Raw genomic sequence first — 22,498 nt, 5'->3', positions numbered from 1 at the left:
CTACTTGTGTAATCGGTGATGGATTAGTCTTTTGGGCCTGGGACGATTTGACTTTTCGGTCCGAAGACAAAAGGTGCACAACTGGGACGATCGAATTATATAGGGCTGTGGCGAGATGGCTGGGGCGAAATGACCGGTGATGTGTAGGAGAGGCAGTCCGTCCGTCCAGTGAAACAGTTCTTTATGGTCAATTAAATATTATGAGCGCTTCTCCTGAGTGACCGAGAAGAAGAATGAAATTAAAGACTGCTGTTGGATGCAATGGATGTATTTGTACGGTACTGTACATACATATCTGTAAGACCACTCTGCGTGCCAAAGGCTGATCGACGAAAGTGACAGATTGCCCTCCCCTGAATACACATTGCATCGTCACGGCATGGTGTCTGATGTACGTACTTTTACAACTCATCTTCGTGAAATAATAAGCGCGTAGATCATTTCCAGAATAAAAGAATCTTGCTTTTGTCTTTCCACTTTCGTGAGTAGGCAATCTGTGACATTCGCCAGTGAGCTAGATCTCGGTATTGCTGTTAGTTACATCAAAGTCCTACTCATACCATTAATGCACCACATGCAGTCCATTTTTGGTTATAAGTACTAAAAGACTCAAGTCATGAATTTCAGTTGGATGCTTTGGAAAGCACAGATTGTTGATTGTCTTTTTTTCGCCAGTGCACGCAAGTGATTTTTTGACCGCTTACTGGGTACTGAATGCGTTAGGAACAGGTTTGACGCAATCGAAGGCAAAGTACCAAAGGAACCTAAGAAATATTGTACAAGAAAATCATAACATTGAAAAAAAAAGAGTTAAATATTTATTAGTTAGCTTTGAATTTGATGTTTGATTGAGAAGATTAAAAAGTAAATGTGTCTCTTTTGTGTAAAACTTAAAAAAAAACTCAGCTCTTGTGTTTATGTGTGTCCTGCATATAGTGGTACACTATATATCTGACCACCTAGAGAACGCCAAGTGCTGTGTGTACAGGAAGGAAGATTAAAATGAATGACAGAGAAGAACAAGACAATGAGATCCTGGCCCTGGAAAGTATCTTTCAAGAGGACAGAAGACTACTGCTTGCTCGTGAAGGGGAGGAACCTGGAGGCATGTTCATGGCAATGCAGTCGCCCCCACAACCATTCTTAATTAGCACAGCAGCTAGTGCAAAAGTGCCTCATTCAGGTGACAGGGATTTGAGTTTGTTTTGTTCTGCATGAAAATAAACAAAGTAGGGTATGATTTTCATAAATTGCAGTGCAATACTAACAGTGATGACAAAGAAAGAGTCTATTTCTCAAAAATCTATGTGAACAGCATCCCTCTCTACCACAAACATTATCGTGCACAGAAAGAGGTCAAATCTGTGATCTCACAAATGTTCACATATGTGCCGGATTAGTATATGGCTGCAGCTTTTACAGTTGACAACATAAATGTTTCCAGCTTCATTTTTTTTTTTTTTTACTTTTGTCTGTTCATGATGATCATAAATACAAAGACAGCCAGACTCCTGGTAGCTATTTACGCCTTTATCAATACTAGCAGGTTTTAAATCATACATTATTGAAACTAGATGCATGCTTGTGCTCTTTCTTTCTGATGGCATAATGGATTTTGTGTTTACCATAATGTTTAGGTCTGCAGTGTTTTGTTGTATGGCAAATTTTTTTTTTAAACATTTAGCTGACCAGACATCAGCTCAGGAAGGCAAACTGGTACAGATCAAACACCTACCCCCAATTGCACTCAACTTTGTCCTTCCAGCTGATTACCCTACTGCCCAAGCCCCACAGTTTACTCTTACCTGTGAGTGGATGTCAAAACAACAAGTAAGTTTTTTTTCTGAATTTTGATTATGTTAACTGGTTGTTTTATTAATTTATGCTAATTTATAATGAAAGTTTTCAAATCCTTAAATATTTAATTTTCAAAAGTATCGTTTTACACCAAAACAACATTTAGTAGCAGATTTAAGAGAGCAAAGATAAGAGGTGACACTTTCATAGCTGTGCAAGAGCCATCCAACATTTTCTGAATCACATTTGATCTTCTTGTCTTGCATCTTGTGCTTTGTCAGAAACATATTTTTATTGCTATAAAATAGACGGTGTCCAGTCACTTAATCCCCAGACACTTCATCCCCGACACTTCATCCCCTAGACTTTTAATCCCCAGACACTTCATCCCCGACACTCAAGAACAATTTTCATATCATATTGTTGAAGAACATTAAATTTACTTGCTTATATAACTTTAACTAATGTTGTAGATGTTCAAATGACGTTGAAGTTAATAGCATGATTTGAATTTGAATTTCAATTAAATTTTTCGCTGACTTCATAATTTTTATAGTTAAGGATTTAGTTTAGGGATTAAGTGTCTGGGGATGAAGTGACTGGGAACCAAAATAAGACATATTTTGTTGTTTGTTAAATTTTCTTGTTTTAGCTAATATAAACTTGGCTTTTTTTTCTTTCAGTTAAGTGCTTTGTGTGCTCGACTGGATGAAATATGGGAAGAAAACAAGGGCAGTGTCATTCTTTTCATGTGGTTCCAGTTTTTGCAAGATGAGGCCTTTGACTACTTGCAGATCACTTCCCCTCTTGACCTAACAAAAATCATTCCCCAAAACAGGCACAAACATGCACATCACCCAAAAGCTGAGCCTTCATTCAGATCCACACCAGACAATCATTCATTATATACATCAAGTAATCTTGATGCTGCTGTGTACCCTCTGTCTCTTAATGACAGCGAACACAGTGTTCAAAACTTGTCCAGCAGTCTGGATCTAGAGGGTCTTGATCCTCGTGCAGCACAAGACATTGTATCTGTTTCACAGCTGCTAAGGACACTGATAAAGTATGACAAAGACAAGCAGCAAGATGTGTTTCAGTCCTCATCTGTCTTGTGCAACATTTGTTTCTCATCAAAGCTTGGACGTTACTGCATGTGTTTTCGGGACTGTGACCATGCATTCTGCCGAGACTGCATTCGGGAGTATTTTAGAATTCAGATACAAGATGGCAATGTGAAAGAGCTGAAATGTCCTGACTCCAAGTGCGAATCACAGGCTTACCCAGACCAGGTATTATAATTCTTGTCTAAGGAATTAATTTTGATCTGGTGGTTCTGGCATGACGAGCATTGCTTTTTTTCAACAGGGTGTTATAGTCCCCCATACTTCATTTCTGAAATAAGTAGCCTTGAAGTTGGAGAGAAACTGCAGGTAACAGATTTGGGCAGAGTAGACACTTTACTGGAATTGGTCATTTTTTTAATGTAAGTAAATAATCCATAAAAAAAAGCTAGAGCAAGACAAAGAATGGCTACCTCTAAGAATTGCTGAATTGCAATATGAATTTTGTACTCCTGTTGTTTATGATACTAGTGGCATCTAAGTATTGTTGAATTGTGATAGGAAATTTCAAACTGTTGTTTGTCCTACTAGTTTGATGTTAGATCTTAAAAGTTTTTTAGTTCTTATCCATTTTTATCATGGATTTTTAACTTGTTTGTGTATATGGGGTGTGTATATATGTGTATTTCAGGTGAAGGAACTTGTGAATGACAAAGAATTTGAACGTTATGATCAGCTTCTTCTTCAAAGTACATTAGAGACAATGGCTGATATAGTATATTGTCCACGCCATTTGTGTGAAAGTCCAGTCATTGTGGAGGATAGCAACAGCAAAATGGGCCGATGCCCCAGTTGTCAGTTTGTGTTCTGCACTCTGTGTAAACTGAGCTACCATGGGTTGTCTCCATGCAGGATAAAGTCTGGTAAGTTTACATACCTCATGATGGCTGTTGTTTATGTTGTTTAAGCTTATGTACATGGTTTGCTTGCATGATTATATAAATATATGATTGTATGCATACAATTTTTGCCTTTAAAAAGTCCAAAGATTTTTTTTATTTCACTGAAAAGTGCAAATTCCTAAATTGAACTTTTCTTTTTATGAACATTTTAGAAGAGTTGAAAAAGCTGAGAGAGGAATACCTCAGTGCTGACGAGGAGACAAAGCGTTTTCTGGAGAAACGCTATGGCAAGAGAGCTATCAATCAGGCCTTGGAGGAGACATTTTCAGCAGAGTGGTTAGAAAAGAATGCCAAGATGTGTCCATATTGTGGAACTCAGATTCAGGCAAGTTTTTGGGTTAATGTAAACAAATGATTTTTTTTTCTTCTGTCATTTACACTTTATGTTATGTTCGCAAAAGCAAACCTGAGAAAGTTTGAAAGTCGTAATAATGATGATGTTGATTTCTATAACACCTGTCCATAACATCAAAGCAAGCTCCAAGTACCTTACCAAAACAACACTTATGCATAAAAATATGTACATACACATAATGATAGCAATAATGTGCCAAGGGAACATAGTTGTAAATTCTAGAACTGAGGAGGTAAGACTGATCACAAAGCAGAATATACTTGAATACATGTCCTACAGGCAACAGCAAAAGATTGACATCACAGAGCATAATTGTCCATTATGAAAGCATCATGACATCACATCAACACAATTAATATGAATGAAAATGGAGGGAGCAAAAGGCAAGATTGTAGACAAATTAAATAAATAGTACATTTGTATAGTGCCTTTTTTCCAGCATCAGCCAGACTCAAGGCACTTCACATATAGGCATTCAAGCACATCATATTAATTTATGCATATAATTATTAAATAATATGATATTAATACATCATACTAATTGAAGAAGTAGAAAAATGTTATTGCTAGATGCTATGGAACAGGCATTCCCTCTTTCTTTAGTGATCCAACCTGATAGGATCCAGCAGACCAAAGATCACGTCTATGCTGTGGACTCAACGTAGGTCCAGAATCTAAACTCTAAAGCAAAGATAGAGGGGAACATAGTAAGGAAAATAAACAAAAAGTGTGAACAGCTGCAGGAAAGTGGAAAGAATTTATTAAGCAAATGAAAATGAAACCCAAAGTTTGCACAGATAAGAGACTGTTGCACAATAAAAAATGAACAATCCTTGTAGACATAGGAAAACAGACTATGTAAATAATGAAATTCCATGGGAACCGACAAGAAGAAGGATGAAAGTCCCCTGAAATTAGGCAAAGACATTACTTTAAATTGGAAAAAATGCACAAAAATAGAAAATAATAAGTAAATTTATCTAAACTGCACTGGTACAGCTGGAAAAGTTAACGGCAGAAGTTGGTCTGGTCGAAACCAGACAGCACAACTAGCTCATTTTGCTCAATTCTAACTTTTAACACCATTTGGAGGCATCCAATTTGCAAACTTTAAACATACATTAATGCATTGTTCCCATAACATCATTAATGTGTCTGTGACTTTATAATAACTGAGATTTTGGCCTGTTTCCAAAACATAGCTATGGAGTGTGATGATCAGAGGCTTGAATAAATGAGTTTTTCACTCAGATTTGGAGAATTTTTTTGTGTATGTAATAAATACAATCATTTGAAACATTGTGCACTAAGATGAGCTTAATAAAGTTGTGTTCTTGGAAAGTTATAGTTTTCATTGTATGTTATACAGTCTATTGGTAATATTCGCTCCACAGATGTTAATTTTTTAATATTAATTAGTTAGAAATGATATTTGAGGGAGAGTCTTTGGGTTGAACATGCATAAACCCAGAAGTGATGGAAGGAAAAAGAATGTGTGAAATGACAAATACATTTTTTTCTGCAGAAAACAGAGGGCTGTAACAAGATGACATGCTTCAAATGCCGCACTTACTTCTGCTGGTTGTGCAGTGAAGTGTTGTCACGCTCTAATCCATACAACCATTTTAATGCTCCTGGAGGCCAGTGCTATGCCCGCCTTTTTGAAGGTGTAGAAATTGATGATGATATTGAGGATGACGAAGACCTGGTGTTTGAGGATGACTGGTAAATTTATGTAAGTTGCTTATCTGTAACTGTACTTTTTTTTATTGAAAGAGGAGTTATATCAGCGGTTCTCAACCTTTTACATGTGGCGACCCCCCTGACGAACACGGTACGTCCGCGACCCCCTTAGCCAGCGAGGTCAGTGAAGAGCGGGGGGGGGGGGGGGGTGAAGCCTTAGCTAACCTCGAACGCCGCGTCGAGGAAATCAAACAACGGAAGAACAAAGTTCGTATCTGCAAGAAGTATAACTGTTAATGAAATTTTACTAAAGCAAATTCTGTGGTGCTAATAAATATTATTTATGACACTCACTTGATTAATGAGAAGGTTGAGCCTGCTTGCTGTTGCATAGAGAAGCGAACCTGTGTGCGATGTTCGTACCACTGCTATTCGCAGCTCAGCCTCTGCGTCCACACGATTTCTGTATTGAGACTTCAGTGCTGCCAATGCTGAAAATCCTTGCTCACACATATATGAAGTTGAAAATGGCAGAAGAACTTTCATTGCTTTCTCAGAAAGCACCGTTGACGCTAATCCAGAATGTTGGCACTGGTGTTGTTTGGAAGACCATTTTCAGGGATTGGTCACTCGAAAGGTCGATGAGCTGCTCTTCTTCTTGCGTGGACAACCCGCTTGTGCTAGGATCAGCCAGAAATGGATTACGAATCCAATCGTATTTAGTCACATCAATTTCAGCGAAATAATGCTGAAACCTTTCTTGCAGTCCGCTTAGATGGGCAATAATTACCTTCTTCACCTGATCAAGATTCAAGTTAACGTCAGCCTTGCACTTACACAAGCACGGAAACATATCAAAAATATTTTCTTGAGTATCTTCTGCGTCCACAACGAAATGTTTCGGACGAAAGCATTCATCTTGTCAGTTGTTTGTAATATGGTGGTGTCCTTCCCTTGTCTGGTCATGGCCTTCTGTCAGGACCTATAGAGTACTAGGACTGAGCACGTGCGAATGAAAGGGTGTGAATGATGGACGTTTCCTGAATGCGTGCCTTTAGATGTTTTAAAAAAAAGAGAGGTTGACTGGAGAGGGAGAGGGAGTCAGCGATGAGAGATTGGGGAAGAGAGAAAGGGCAAAAGGTGAGAGGAGGGAGATTGGAGGCTTAATTGTTGAGAGGGGGATTGTGTTTTGAGTTTTGGAAGTGAGAAGTCACTGCATTGCCGAGACAGTGTACTTGAATAGGGAGAAGAGATTTGGAGTTTGATCGCCCTCACCACTCGGTTACACAATGTAAACTAATTTCACTAATACCAGTATAAGAAACTTTTTAAAAAAATGACCACCTTCGCGACCCCCTTGTAGGCACGTCGCGACCCCCCAGGGGGTCGCGACCCACAGGTTGAGAACAGCTGAGTTATATCATGAACTTGTATGGCGATTTTTTTCCAGTTAACTACTAAAACAAAGCTGGTGTATACAAAGCTTCCGGTTTAGTCGCCTTCATTGTTTAGACTTGCCGAGACTAACAGCGGAGAACTTCACAAGAGGCTAAGCGTTGGTCTCGGTAGACAGACAGCATTCCACCTATACTTGTCCGTGATTATATGTAACATTTTTTCAAAGAAAAATCATTCAGTCATTGTTTTGCTTGTGACTGACAAAGAAAATATTATTTGCTGCTTCATTGCCTTTGTGTTCATGCCAGTTGGCGTTGTAACTGTGCCAGCATGATGTGGAGACAAAAGGTTGTTCTTCCACACACACACACTCTCTCTCAGTAAGATGCAGGTTAGATAGGTGACAGGTATAATGGCTTTACTGAGCAGATATGCCTGATGGTTTTTCTGCTGGCCAGAAATGCCTTTCTAACATCTGTTTCTTCTTTCATTTCTAGTTTCCAATTATGCCCTCTCCGGTTCATGCAACTCTCTCTAAGATCGCGTACATTGATTATTTTTAAGTATGTAATTGTTACATTAAAGAGGGGCCATTAGGTTGGTTTGAAGGAATAGTACATTCACCTAGAGGCTATTTCACTATGAGGTAAGAAAAACAATGCTACATTTGCACACCCTTGTATTGGCTGCTTTGGTACAAATTTGCAGTTAAAATATTAATTATACTTGATTTTCCCTTCTCTTCCAGACCTGATACATTCTGTACCTTTGCACAGATGTGCAAACCTTTCAGTAACATCAAATATGAGAGGATGCTGATGATGACTTTGAAGATGAATATGCATGCAGAGAATCCAAGCAATGTAACAGTCAGCAGTCACATTTTAAAAACAAAAGTGCCTGAATATGGTAACAAAATGGGTGGGAAGCTCTTCAGCATTGAGGTTACAGTGCCATTACTCACCTGCCTGTGGTTGGTTCTTGATTTGTAAAAGAAACATTTATAAATAAAAGAGGCAATAGAAGGACAGGGCTGAGCTTTGCTTAACCTATACCATGTACTTTGTGTCAATACTCATCATCAGAGTTTTGGATTTTCATGATTTCCATCACAAAATAGCACTTTTATCTTGTCTTGACTTACATTTTTTAAAAATTAGTATGCAAGACCTGTTGTGTCACACTTTTGTGTATTTTGTCAGTGCTGTTATGTTTGAATGTATGAGATATGCTTTAGGCCAGTTGATTGGTTAGAGATGTAAAGTGCTTAGATGTAATATGTGTGTGCATGTACATGTAAGCATGAAGGGGTGAGGGAGAGTCTTTTATGAAATGAGCATGAACATTATTGGTTGTATTATTTGTGCATATAATTATTGTATATTATAATTAACAGATCACCATTACGTTTGAAATTCCATCTATAAAGTTATATTTTAATATAAAATATAAGCACTTATACATCTGGTACATGTCTATATACCACATCATTGAAGTCAACAAAGTACTTATATATATATTAGCATTCATCCTAATTTTAAGTAAATTATCTGGTAATGAATTTCTTACTAACAGTAATGCTTAGATATGCTTTAAAGTTGTGTGATGTGATAAACATGCAAAAGTAGAAATATTGTGATATTACAGGGACTACTTGCTGCATGTACACTCTCCGGGGCATAATTTCTGTTGACACACGAATATGTACATGTACATGTACTAATCTTTCCTTATTGTGTGTTATTAAATGAAATTTTCTATTGTGATGAAGTGTTATTATATATGTGCATATTTATGTATATATACGCATATGCAAAAATTATAACAAATGCATCAAGTCTATATTTCTCTGCCAACTTAATTATAATGATGAGATTACTGGTGATTAGCTTAATTTTGTTACAGCTGGAGCTTAAGTAAATTTCTGTTTATATGACATCACAGTGTACCCATCAAAAGTAAACACATGCATCAAAATAGCATTAATGTACAGGTAACTAAGTTTTAATTAAAGGATATTGATATTTTTATCTGGAATTTTTATAATAGTTCAGCAGTATTGTTTGCTTTTTATATGAGCTGTCACAAATGTAGACTTAAAAACACTAATTGCTAATCCACTGTAGCGCCTGACATAATCTTTCTGCAGTTTGCTTATAAATTCTTACACATGAGTGTGTGCTGTTCTACTGTAGAGTATATGGTGTCCAAAAGTCAGCAATAAAACTAGAAAGACTTCATTTGAATTTTGTGACAGCTGTAATGATCTTCCTATTCACTCCCAGTGGAGCATAGGGCCGAGCTGTAATAATAGTCCCTGATAATTTTCACTAGCTGGAAATGTTTCAATCATGCATATCGATTTTTACTAATATTAATAAGTAGAAGGACACAGCAGACATTGGTTTCCACAAGAGACCAACTTATATGCTCCTTGCTGTTGATGATGGCTTATTGCCACAACCATTTGGGATTAAACGTACCCTGAATAAAAGCACAAGCACATTCCATGGAGTTCTGATTTACTAGACTGATAATTATTTTGTTTATATTGATAAACAGGAGTGCATTTTACTGAGTCCCATAGCATGTCAGCCTGTAGAGAGATAATTGTTTTAAGGTAGTTTGGCAGTATGCATCATGCACAAACAGGGCCGCCAGTTGTGCGCCACCTATTCATGTACGCTAGATCTTAGTAGAGAGATGATTGGTATATTTGTGTTAATCGCACCCGTGTGGTAGTGCGCACATCAGACCCGAATCCGAGACTTACATATATATATATCCGTTAATGGCATTTTGAGTGCCTGTGGTAACGAACACCTGACCAATCTCTTAAGACTGCTGTTTTTATTTTTTTCTTATAAAAAAAAAAAAAAATCATGATCTGTGCTGTATATGAGTGCAGTGCGTGCAAAGGAAGGAACCGGGAGCGCGTTGCATGGGCCGACTTTCCTGACGCACTGTCCCTAGCTCACTGGCATTGCTGCTCCTCTGGTTGCCCCAGGCAACGGACGCAGATGCGGCGACGATTTCAGGCGACAGTGGTCCGGCACCGGCTCCAGACGTCCAAGACCCCAGAGGTACACAGGAACAGTAATCACTACTCCCGGCGGTTGCCCCAGGCAACGGGTGGCAGAGTCTGTTGCCAGTTCTGACGGTGTACCCCCTTCTTGACGTCTGCGAGGACGGAGACCCCTTTCTCACTCTCACGATTCCAGACTGTAAGTGCCAGCAAGTAGCGCGATACGTTCGGTAGAACGGACCCCCTACAGACTTGCTGCCTACAGCTGATACGACGCTCAGATATGGTAGTCTCTGCTGGTTTTTTCTTGGGGAAAGGCCCCGACTAAACATCTAACCCTAACTATATACTACGAGGGCACGTGACTACTCGCCACCCCTCCTACCCGGTTCTAACGCTATCTCTCTAGTACTAAGGCCACTACTGACCACCGCGCTATTCTCTACTACTTACATCTTACACCTCCTTACCCTGGGCCTCGATCGCCTCCATCAATCAAGGCGACCTGTCAAGTCGTGAGAACGGACAGAAAGGCTTCCCTCCACTGTCCGCTTTCATTGACCGCGGCCCACCTGTAATTATCTACACCCGCTTCGGCTGTTGTTGTGACCTTGAACCAGGCTGGTTCATGACCTGTACTTTTATTACTGGAGTGCTGGCACACACTTTTTTTTTTTTTCCAGTTACCTGCTAAAACGAGGCATTACACGACAAAGCTTCCGTTTTATTCACATTTCAGATTAACTACTAAAACGAGGCATTAGAAGACAAAGCTTCCGGTTTATTCACATTCTTTGTTTTGCCGAGACTTACAGCGGAGAACTTCGCAAGAGGCTAAGCATTGGTCTAGGGCTCTAGGCAGACAGACAGCAATCCACCAATACACGTCCATCGTCTTGATCTGCGCAACCGGAAGTATCTTCTGCTTCACACAAGTTTGTCTTGGCGCGCACTAGCTGGGAGATAGATCTTAGCTTTAAAGGATAAACTGTTTGAGCAGCAGAAATAAACAGGAAATAACAACCCAGTTCATTAAGAACGTGTGTTGATTTTTAGTATAATTGATACGCATATTCAGACGAACATCTGAAAGCAAAGTAAAAAGCAACATTTCCGGTTCTTCGTACCTCAACTCTCGTCTGCTTCCACTGTCCATTGCTATACTTGCATACACGGCTGATACTTTCACACCAAGGTGAGTATACGCAACTTGTTTTCACTGATATTGAAACTTTCCTTTACTTGAGTTCCGAGATTTTCTTTCCATGATTGTGACAGTCTTTTGTTTTCTTTGTGCTAATAATAGATGCTGCGTTACGAGATTGTTTTCCCGCTTCATGTACTATTTATGTTTGTTGTAATAATACCAGTAAAGTCAGGACAGATTTCTCTCAGCAAACGATGTGGCGTTGGCTGCTCGGCTCAAGAACGAGGACTCCTTGGTCAGCTATTCCTTTCAGGTTAAGAAACTAATTTGTTGGTTTGTAGAAAAGTTTCTGATGCTTAATGTTTCTAAAACAATACAAAGCGAAGCAAAGGACATCGGAACCACATGGGCCGAACTGATGGGGCTGCCCAAAACCGGGTACGCTGGCGAGGTGTTTTAACAAGGACTAGACTAATGAAGACATTGTTGTATTGCGCGAAGGTGGTAATTTTTTAGTTTCTTATACCGGTATTAGTGAAATTTGCTTACATTGCTGGCAAACGGGGGCGCGCGGACCTACCTTTGTTCGTCAGGGGGGGCGTCACAAGTAAAAGGTTGAGAACCGCTGGTGTAGGTCGTTTCCTTTTCTCCCCCCCCCCTCCTTTTTAGGTCGTTGACCGGAGGGCGGTAGTTTGCTTATGACTGGAGGCTATGGGTAGCGAACCGGAGATGGCGGTTACGTAACACTCAACGCCTTTAGCTAAGACGCGCAGGGCCACTTCCTCTTGGGGCAAGTAAACGTCGCTAGCCGCTCGGGCTTACCGCACCTGTTTTCAGACGATCGTGGACTGGCTACACACACAGAGGTGCACACGTTTTCATATTTGTTTGAAATAGAGCTTGAAACCATATTCAAAAGGACAACATTAATTTAGAAAAAAGAAAACAAAACAAAACGAGCTGATAGGTTATGAGGGGCTACTGGGGTATAGGGTCGTCCACTTCATAAGCATTTATCTCCCTTTCATAATCGTTACATCGCTTTAACGTGGTTCGCAGGTCAGGATGGTGTAACGTTCTAGTAGTGTACTAAGTTATTTATTTTTGTAAAGGGTAGTTGGTCGAACGACTTCGAGTGATGTCATATCCCGAACTGTCCCGCTAGTGTTTGCTGGACCTGTTGTTGGGGAGGAAGAGAGGATTGGCGCATCATACATCTTTTAGCTGAGACCTGGCAGATGAGGGATCAGTACAGTGGTACATTATGTATATAATGATTACAAGGGATGTTGAAAGACTGGACGGGTTTGTCAAGTACTGTCATCAGACATGGGCGCTCACCTAGCAAGGTCAGTAATGTCATACACACGCTCTCAAACACACACTTCACCCGGTATGAACTCTGGTCTAGGACTTCGGAGTTGATTGGGGGGGGGGGGTCGATAGAGTGTGGAAAAGGGCGAGTTGGTTTCTTGAACGTTCGGCTGGGGTGGGATAACTAGTGTTTAGTGATAAATTAGGATTATAGTGAAGGAAGAATCAGCACCACATAACAGCGCCCCTTCACCCAAACCACCCACATCCCCTGGAGATATCCATCCCTCAGTGCGAAATCACCGCGAGGTGGAAACACTTTCCCTTCCAAAAGCAACAACCGAAGGAGAGATTTTGGAAGTGAGAATGGGGAGAAGGCAGGCCAGCTGCCGAGTGAAGAGAATAAAAATCTACAACTGTGATGAAAGGAGGCGGGGCAGAGGGATAGGGTTACCACCCGAGGGGAAAGGGGTCACTTTAGCCGGCTCGCTCCACCCGACTTTCTCCCTCACACTCAGTCACCCGCCTGTTCACACGTCCGCACACGTACTGACTAACAGTCACACTCACCCGCTTGCGCAACCACAACTGACAAGACAGTTGTACAATGAATACAATTATAATTTAAACAGAAAAGCAAATTAGGTTGACATGAAAACAGTTACAGAATAATGGATTTAGGAGATAATTTGGTCTTACGTCAGTATCTGCACATATGTCCGGACACGCGGTCCGTCCCTGGTCCACAATTCACAGTCTTGGAATATAGTAAGTCCTCCTCGAACACGAACTGTCCCTGTTCGTTGGCACTGATAGCACCGCTCGGCTACCTTGCCCTTTGTTCTTGAAGGTGAGTACAACTGGCTGCAAACACTCTGCCTACTCAAAGATTTCCTGCCGCTGCCCCACAACAGTTGCCCTCCGCAATGGACTGCAGCGACGATTCTCAAAGGTGGAAAGAAGTTTGTCTGCTGTTCTCTGGAGACGACCACAACTGTACCGGTGGCACGGTGGGGTCTACCAGCCGCTGCCTCGAACGTCTTGCTGCTGGACGCAGTTAGCTCCCTCGCTTGTCGTTTGGGAGAATCGGCCTCTTAGTTACACCACACACTCCTCTCTACACAACCAGACCGCAAGTGCTACAAGTGTAGCAAGCTAGAACGTTGAGCAAGACTCGACGTTGAAGCGAGGTATGCTCGTGCGTAGAAACTAGGATCTTCTAGTGCTGCTGAATGGTCTACTCACTCTACTGTGTCCGCGGACCACACTTTGAGAACCACTGTTCTAAAGTTCACTGTCGGGTAACGCAGTCGGGCGTCGCAAGACTCGCTTTCTCACAGACACACTCGCAACCAAACAGACAGGCTTCCACGCGCCCTCCGCGAGCAGCGAAGCCAATCACTCCTCAGTGGACACAAAACACATACACAAAAGGACAATACAACACGTAAGTTTATTGGCGGTCAAACAACACACACACACACAAACCGACTCGCCAATTTCAAAGGAAAAGGAAGCATCAAAACTACAAAGTAAACCAACCGGAGGAGATTCCCGCCCCTGATAATGAAACAGTACCCAACTTATACAAACATTCAGACACACACCCCCAGGCAGACTAATGGTCCAGCGCGACGCTGAGTGCATTGTAACAGCACAGCCTATCCGCCTCCCTGACTACTCACTGCCTGAGGCCACGTCCAGTAACCACGTCGCACCCTCGCCCACTGCCCTTTGGCCTGGCGATTACACAGTCCGTCCTCACGACGACTTGTCTGATGCAATGCGAAGCTGACATCACCACGTCCAGTGACCCGTCACACTCTTGTCTGCTGTCTTGCGGCCTGACGATTACACAGTCCTGACGACTTGAATTTTGGCCGCTGGTCGACAGTCTCAGGGTATCCTCCTGAGCTTTGAGATTCTGATCACCCCCTTCATGCAGCACTCTTTCAGCAAAATAAGGACATTGTTTTTATTTGGGCTCCTGGCCATGCTGGTATCCCAGGCAATGTTCGAGCAGCCAAGGCTGCATGTCAGTCCCCTGGTAATCTTCAGTCACTTATTTCATCAGACTACAAATCTTTATTTTCGGCCTACATTCAGTCCTTATGGCACGCCTACCCCCTTGCCGCCCTACGAGACGGGAGGAGGTAGTTCTTACAAGATTAAAGATAGGACACACCTATGCCACTCAAGGCGTAAGGACACCTGTTTGTCCCTGGTGTAGGGAAAATTTTACTGTTCTACACTTTTTGATTATCTGTCCGAAGCTTCAGACTATTTGTTGTCAATTTTTTACAGAAAAATATTTATTTTCCTTATTTAGGTCCGTCCCATAGGCAGCAATCGTTTCCTTTTTAAAGAGGATAGGGTTCTACCATCAAATTAAAATTTTTTATATCCTGATAGTTCTGTTTTGTTTTTGGTGTGATAGTAACATTTTTTGGGCTTCAACACCCCTTTAATGCTTTACCCACCCTTTTTTACATTTTGGTTACTTATTATGTTGGCCTTTATTTTTATCCCAAAACCTTTAAAGTTACAACTACCTTTTGCCGTGATATAGCCATAGTTGCTAGCACGGCATAAAACATAATCTGAGCTTTGAGAAAGAGATACGATCTACTGGCTTTTTCTTACACCACTCCAGGGAACACACAAGCATCAGAGCCCCGAGCGCTCTCGTGTCTCACGGCACCGAAGCTCTTTTAGTTCTCACCACGCGACCCTTGACTTCCAAAACAAAAGTCCCGGTCTAAACCTGGGGAGAGGAAAAGTTCCACCCTTCCCACGCTAATAGGGTTCCTGCCCCCCTGTCCCGTCATGATCTGCAACAAAAGACCCCATCAGGTACGCGCCCTGACCTACGGCGTGCCCCGATGCGGACTCATCACTTCCTGACAAGATCAAATGACAGGCTACACCGTTTATAGAAAAGCGTTAATAATGTTGACACAACGCGAACTAGAAAAGCGAAAGTTAGACAATTAATTAGACAATCGAATTCCGTAACACGCGCAGAGGTTGATGGGAACTTAGTCTCATGATAACTGTGAAGCGTGATTGGTTGTGGTGGTATGTCATGGGGTGTGACTGGCCAATCGAATGCATGTAGGCTACGTGCCGGATGTTTGATATTGAGTTTCGAGGCAAACTCGAGGTTTTGACGATCAACTCTTGGAGAGGCAGCATCGACGAAACTCCGCAACTCAAGTCTGCGCTACCTCGTGTTCAGCTATCCCAAACAGACAGAAGACTTGGGGAAAACAGGGACATAGACCAAGAAAGGGAAAGTCCTGACTTTTGTCTGATTTTTATTATTTGTTATATACATAATGTTAATATGTGCATTTGATGTTGATATAGGCCAGATGGCCTCCTAAAAACTGAATAAAATGTATTATTATTAAAGTGAAAGTTCGCTCAACAAACTTAAACGTAAAGAAGACTGACGTTTGTCTGTGTACAAATGTGACCTCATGAGCTTGACCTTTTTCTGTGCATGATAATGCTTGTACCTCGAAAATTAGAGAAATCTGGATTTTGGAGAATGATATCTTGCACTGACCTTTCTTGAGTAGCTAAAAAAAAAAATTTGAATGCCACTAAACTTTGACGCCTTTAAACACATAATGTACTGTATTGATTTCTGAATGTTGTTTGCCAAGCACTTTAACTGAAGAGAATATCTGGAGATTCTTCGTTTTAAGATTTTTAGCTCCTTTTAATATTGCAGAGAGGACACAAAATGACAGATGCAGAAGAACAAAGCAATGAGCTGCTGGCTGTACGGAGCATTTATGAAGAAGACGGTCATCTTCATCTGTTGAAGAAAAGGGGAAACACAGGGGAATCTTCACAGCGCTTCAGTCTCCCAGTCAACCTCTCTTTTTAGAAATGAATGAAAACACGCGGGGACCACACTCAGGTGAATCTTTATGGAAAACAAGACATCTTGTTTGTTGTGTTCTCTCCACTCCCACCTTTCATTGCCCCCCCACCCCCCCAAAAAAAACCCCAAAAAAACCCACCCCAAGTAAACACACAAAAACCTACTTCATTAAACACATTTTTAAATATGGTGTATTGGTAAAATAAAAAGTAATGTCCCTTTAAAATAAGCAATTCTAAAACTCACATTAGAAGGGAGAGAATTCAAGACTGAAAAAGCTCTGGTGAAGTCATGTTTCAAATTTTAAATAAGCTTGAGTTAATGTTTTGCAAAAGTTAGAACAAATCACAGAGTGATGGTGTAGGGGGGAAGAACTATTACATCTATAGCCTGATTTGACAGTTAAAGAGCAAATTGGCCAGTATCCTTACATTATAATACACACGTAGTTCACATGTCATTTTTATTAAGAGAACTTTGACTTATTTTCACTGTTCACTGTGGTATAGTGACTTCATTATGGAAGAAAACTCAGGATTCAGTGTGTAAAGTCTTCCTGAAAAATAATCTGTTGTGATTGGTTTGTGCCTAGCTTAATTTCCGTTTTGTTGCTGTCAATCAGATGATCTTTCCAGTGAGAGTAAGGTGAAGAAGGTGCCGATCCAACACTTGCCGCCCGTCAAACTGGATTTTTTCCTCCCTTTTGATTACCCATCTGCACGTGCTCCGCAGTTCACTCTCTCATGTGAATGGATGTCAAAACAGCAGGTGAGTTTTCAGTTGGTGGGTTTAGGATGTCAATACAGTTTTTCCCAATTCCAATAGGTGCTACCAATAACTCAGAAGTTTGAATGTGGTCTTTAATTTGTGTCACGGCTCGGGTGGCTCAACAACACTCGCACCAGACAAATAAGCGTTCATTCAAAACACAAAAAGCGATTGTTTGAGGCTGCCCAAGTCATGTTATCAAGTTGTCGAATGGCTCAAGACTTTACAGATTACAAAACACATATGCATAAATAACAACTCGCCTTAACATAACTCTATAGGTGGCAACGTCTAACGATACATACAATGTTTACCTCCGGGGCACTACCCCGATCAATCGTAACCTAGTCAAATAGTACAATCTATGTATGAAAATCACACGCCTCACACAGTTCTGTTCATCAACAAAGTTCCATTTCTATTACCTTATGACCTCTTTAGCAATCGTTGAGTACTTTACTCACAGCTCATCGTCCCTCTGGGCTGGTCGCTCTCCACATGTCCCGCCAATTAGGATCCAATTCACAAATACACGACGGCCGGATACACTGGCCGTGTCGGTCAGGGGGTTCCCGGGGTCACTGCAGGTAATCCGCGGTGACGTCACGTGACTCCTAGCCCACGTGCTGCAGGGGGCCGAACCATCATCACATTGATCCCGGAATGGTCCTGGGCCAGCAGTCAAAGCAATGCTTTGAATTACATAAAGTACAACCATTAGGTAACTATAAGATTTTGTAATATGACCTGTATAATGTAATAACATTTGAAAGTAAACATAGTATCCTCCAAAGAGCAATGATGATGTAGGGTTTAGATCAGAAGCAGTTTTATTCCAATATTGTCACAATAATTTACTGAAATACGTGCAGTCTCGGACTTCAAGTTGACAATCAACGACGTTTACATTCTTGCTCCCCTCAGTATGTTTTTTGATACCCTGCCCGGCCACCACGTCACTGTTACTCCTGTAGAATTCTTTGCTGTGCACTCGGCTTGCTCTTTTGGGGTTCGATATTTAGTAAACGAACTTTTATCACCATCGATGCGATGTTTAGCCATTTTTACTAGGAGCAGACCACTTAACGTACCGCTCCAGTTTTTTTCGTGATTATCTAATTTCTCAATGTCTGAGATGAAAGAAGTCTTTTAAGCGTGTATTGCTTCACCATTCAGGTAGGTCTTTCACTTATGGTGTAATTTAGAGGTAGAACGTTTCCTGAGTAGGTGTCATACAGGTGGCAGTTTTAAAACTAATATTGATTCCTTTTTATTTTTTACAGTTGAGCAGGCTGTGTGAACACCTTGATGAAATCTGGGAGGAAAGAAAAGGAGATGTCATCCTCTTCACGTGGTTCCAGTTTTTGGAAGATGAAACATTAGAGTATCTACAGCTTTGTGGTAATTTGAGCATCGAAGCTATCACAGAAAGTTCTTGCATGAATTCCTCGTTGGGTTATGATCAGTGCCTCGCATCACAAGACAGCAGGTGCCATTTATCTAGTTCTCTGCATAGTTTTGAGCAGAACTGCATGAGAAGTAGTTCGTCAGATGCTGAAGATCCGCGTGCCATTGTGTACCCTGTTTCGGATATTTCACAGATGCTGTCTGCACTCATAGTCTACGACAGGGATAGACGACGTGAAGTGTTTGAGACATCCACCATCTTGTGTGAAATTTGCTTTACATCCAAGGCTGGTTGGAAATCCATGTTCTTTGACTGTCACCATGCGTATTGTAAAGAGTGCATTTGCACTTATTTCACACTGCAGATTAGAGAGGGTAAGGTGACAGATCTCAAATGCCCTTTTGTTGGTTGCAAGACAACAGCTTTTCCCAACCAGGTGACAATTTTGCCTGCGTATTCTGTTATTTTTTAGTAGTTTTCCTACAGGCTATTATATTTTAACTTCTAATTTTTAAAAATCCTTGGTCTAGATGAAATCATATTTCACTTTACATCTTAATTTATTGCATGTGGTATAATAATAACAACAATAACAACAACAATTGTGATTTGTTTAGCGCATAATCACGCTCACGAAGAAGCAGCGCTTAAGACAAATAGGAGACATGGACAGAATACGAAAGACGGAAGGAGAAACAACTATGCAGGCAAATAATAAAAATAGACACATGGAAGACACAAAGAGGAATCACGGAACAAACAGAAAGGATGAAGAATGTCATAAATCTGGATAGGAAGACGAGCAGGCAGACTAGTTAATTGACTGTAATCACAACTGTTGACAACTATTTTGGTTGGTTTAACGAGTAATGCTTTTGGAACATGTTTTTAATGAGTGTTTAAAGGATTCGATGGTTTAGCAAATGTATCTGTGCCGATGTGTTTGTGTGTGTTTGTTAAATGTCTGCATAGCCATATTCGAGATATCAGTTATTTTTAACTGTCAACAGGTGAGAGAAGTCATCAGACCAGAGGATTATGCTCGCTTTGAGCAGCTGCTGCTTCAGTTCACACTAGACTCAATGAGTGATGTGGTTTACTGCCCACGTCGGCGGTGCCAGAGCCCTGTCATTGTGGAAAGTGATAACAGGAACATGGGCCGGTGCCCTGTCTGCTGCCTGGTCTTTTGTACTTTGTGCAAAAGAACATACCATGGATTGACTCCTTGTGTAGTTAAGATCACGTGAGTACTCAGCATGGTAACTAATGTACTTGGCACATTTTCATGAAGCCCTAAGTGACTCCAAAGTTTGCCATGAAAACCGAGATGGTAAATTAAAAACGCTCACATTAGTCTTGCAATATAGCTCACAGATTAACTATAAGATATTTGAGAGCCTTAATCATGCCTAAAATATATAATGATTTTTCAGATGAAGTTCAAGAAGCTAAGACGAAAGTATCTTAGAGCCAATGCAGAGAAAAAACGTTCTTTGGAGAGGGAACATGGAAAAAGCGCCATCCACCTTGCTTTGATGGAGGACACGGCCTCCACTGAATGGCTCAAAGAAAACGCTAAACCATGTCCCTACTGTGGCATTTATATCCAGGTAAAATAATCTAATTGTTTTAAGTTTTTGTGTAATAAACGTGGATGTAATATTGTGAGGAATCAGGGTGAACACTTCACCCCACGTCATCAGGACGTATGCACCTGCCAAGCCCCGCACATAGCTGGGAGCACGCCAGTCTCGTCACGACTGACTGCCCCTCGACAACCAGACAGCCACTGACTTGCCTCGGCACACTACTGTCACTACTGGCGCACTAGAGGGAAAAGATATTGGGAGGGGTGGAGGAGTACAGGATGTGGAGGTGTCACATACAGTGTCCCAATACGAGATTTGAACCCTGAGCCGCTCACCGCAGTGGTGATAAGCAGGCCCCTACTCTACCTCTAACTTAAACTATAATACCCACCTAATCACGTGACCTCGAAAAACAAAACAACCTGGTCCTGACGCTATCGATATACAAAGTCTATATACCCGGTCTATATACCCTGAACAGCTATATCCTACTTCCCACCCCTGTGCCTCTTTTCGTGACAAATATATAGGTTTGTGTGTATGTAGGCGCAAGCGATTTAGTTCACAATTGAAGGCTCACTGAAAATGCTGGTTGTATTTTTAATTTCCAGAAAGTCACTGGCTGCAATAAGATCACCTGTTCCAAGTGTCACAGCTTCTTCTGTTGGCTTTGTGGTGCATTACTTCCTCGAGCCGACCCCTACAGCCATTTCAACGCTCAAGGAGATCAGTGCTTTCAGCGTCTCTTTGAAGGAGCTCGAGTAGAAGAAGAAAACATGCCGCCTGGAAATCAAATTGCCTGGAAATCAATTGCCTGGATATCAATTGCCTGGATATCAATTGCCTGAATATAGGATTTATGAAAGCGATGAATCGTCGCTGGATGACTTTGACGACGACGATGAGCTGGAAGATTGGGAGGTAGACTTTTGGGAGCCGTCTTAATTTGCCAAAAACTGCAAACAGGCCTTTTTTAAAATCCACGAAAACACTTCAGAACTTTTTTGTTCAGCAGTGACTATGTTGTTTACTTACTGCAAAATCGCTCTATTTGCAGCACTTTTTAACAATCATTTTATTGGTTCATGTTTCATTCGGTTTGAAAGGTGTTTTGTTCAAACGGAACTCTGCAGAAATTTTTTTCTAATCTGCTCATGTAGTTATTCAGTTTATCTGACAAAATAACCACGTCTCCGACCCTAAGGGCCTAAGCCATGTTGTTCACGCAGTACCTGTAGTTATCGACTGAAAGTTCTGAATTTCTGCTGTTTCTTTCCTTCTATATCTTTCCAATCCTATATCAACAGACGTTATGGAGTGCTCCGATCTGGTCGGCATGGACCAAAGATGACCTATATTTCATTTTTGGCTATCGAAACATTTTTTTTTACTGACAGAGGACTCTATCTTGCTTCCAATCTACATCTGTGCCAAAAGTAGCTTTTCAGTAACTATGAAACAAACTGAATCTGCTGAAGGATGTTTGTTGGATGTTCAGTTAACTAAGTAGAGTTGGTGAATGTTTTTATAAATTTTGTGTTTTAAAGGTAAGCACATATACCAGCAATGTCTTTTTGCTGGAGCAAAATAGCACAATAGTAAAAATCCATTTTCTAATCTTGTCCTGTTGATTGCATGATAGTCTGGAAAGAGAATCTGTGTTAGAGTGTGTGATTGGCGCGGAGGAGTGTATGTTTGCTTACATGCGTCTTCCTTTTTCGAAACCTGACATCCTTGCACAAGACTATAAAATGCACACATTTGCCCTGTTGCAGAACCTCCTGCTAAATGTGAATATAACCCGCTAACACAATGTATTTCAGCGTCACAGCGGGCTAATAATAATCCAGAAGGACCCTGAAACCAAATTTGCTCCAAAGTCGATCGCACTACCCACAGGGGTTTAAAAAAGCAAACTAACAACATAGCATAGAATATGTTTCGTCCGTTATGTGACTGAATGTTGATCGCATGCAAAGTTGCCAAACATAAACAGATAATTCGCTTCAGAGGTCAATAAGGCAACAAAGTACGTTAGGGCAGTTTACTAGCCCAGACCCTTGTCGATATGGCCGAGAAACAAGCAATGGTGC

The 22,498-nt window shown here is 41.1% G+C and overlaps 2 protein-coding genes across 5 annotated transcripts; both read left to right on the top strand.

Annotated features, from left to right (window-relative positions):
- LOC112559464 (E3 ubiquitin-protein ligase RNF14-like) lies at positions 1-9,025 on the top strand. 4 transcript variants are annotated; one of them, XR_003098335.1, is made up of 8 exons: positions 1-391; positions 937-1,183; positions 1,685-1,830; positions 2,481-3,089; positions 3,553-3,784; positions 3,976-4,148; positions 5,704-5,959; positions 7,277-7,382. XR_003098335.1 is itself a non-coding variant. In XM_025230750.1 (8 exons), the coding sequence occupies exons 2-7, from the start codon at positions 1,003-1,005 to the stop codon at positions 5,905-5,907; spliced, it is 1,545 nt and encodes a 514-aa protein (XP_025086535.1). In that variant the 5' UTR covers positions 3-391; positions 989-1,002; the 3' UTR covers positions 5,908-5,913; positions 8,008-9,025. The 4 variants fall into 4 exon arrangements, 3 of the variants coding, with proteins under 3 accessions (XP_025086535.1, XP_025086533.1, XP_025086534.1); XM_025230750.1 differs by lacking the exon at positions 7,277-7,382 and adding an exon at positions 8,008-9,025 and having other exon boundaries at positions 3-391; positions 989-1,183; positions 5,704-5,913; XM_025230748.1 differs by lacking the exon at positions 7,277-7,382 and adding an exon at positions 8,008-9,025 and having other exon boundaries at positions 5-391; positions 5,704-5,913.
- Positions 9,026-16,515: 7,490 nt separating this feature from the next.
- LOC112559576 (E3 ubiquitin-protein ligase RNF14-like) lies at positions 16,516-22,007 on the top strand. Its single transcript, XM_025230907.1, has 7 exons — positions 16,516-16,676; positions 17,263-17,408; positions 18,692-19,252; positions 19,827-20,059; positions 20,115-20,124; positions 20,250-20,426; positions 21,017-22,007. Exons 1-7 carry the CDS (start codon positions 16,646-16,648, stop codon positions 21,251-21,253), a joined length of 1,395 nt encoding a protein of 464 aa, XP_025086692.1. The 5' UTR covers positions 16,516-16,645; the 3' UTR covers positions 21,254-22,007.
- The last annotated feature ends 491 nt before the right edge of the window (positions 22,008-22,498 follow it).

This window comes from Pomacea canaliculata, linkage group LG3 (genome assembly GCF_003073045.1).
Source record: "Pomacea canaliculata isolate SZHN2017 linkage group LG3, ASM307304v1, whole genome shotgun sequence".
Taxonomy (NCBI): domain Eukaryota; kingdom Metazoa; phylum Mollusca; class Gastropoda; order Architaenioglossa; family Ampullariidae; genus Pomacea; species Pomacea canaliculata.
This window is presented reverse-complemented; position numbering and strand designations above follow the sequence as displayed.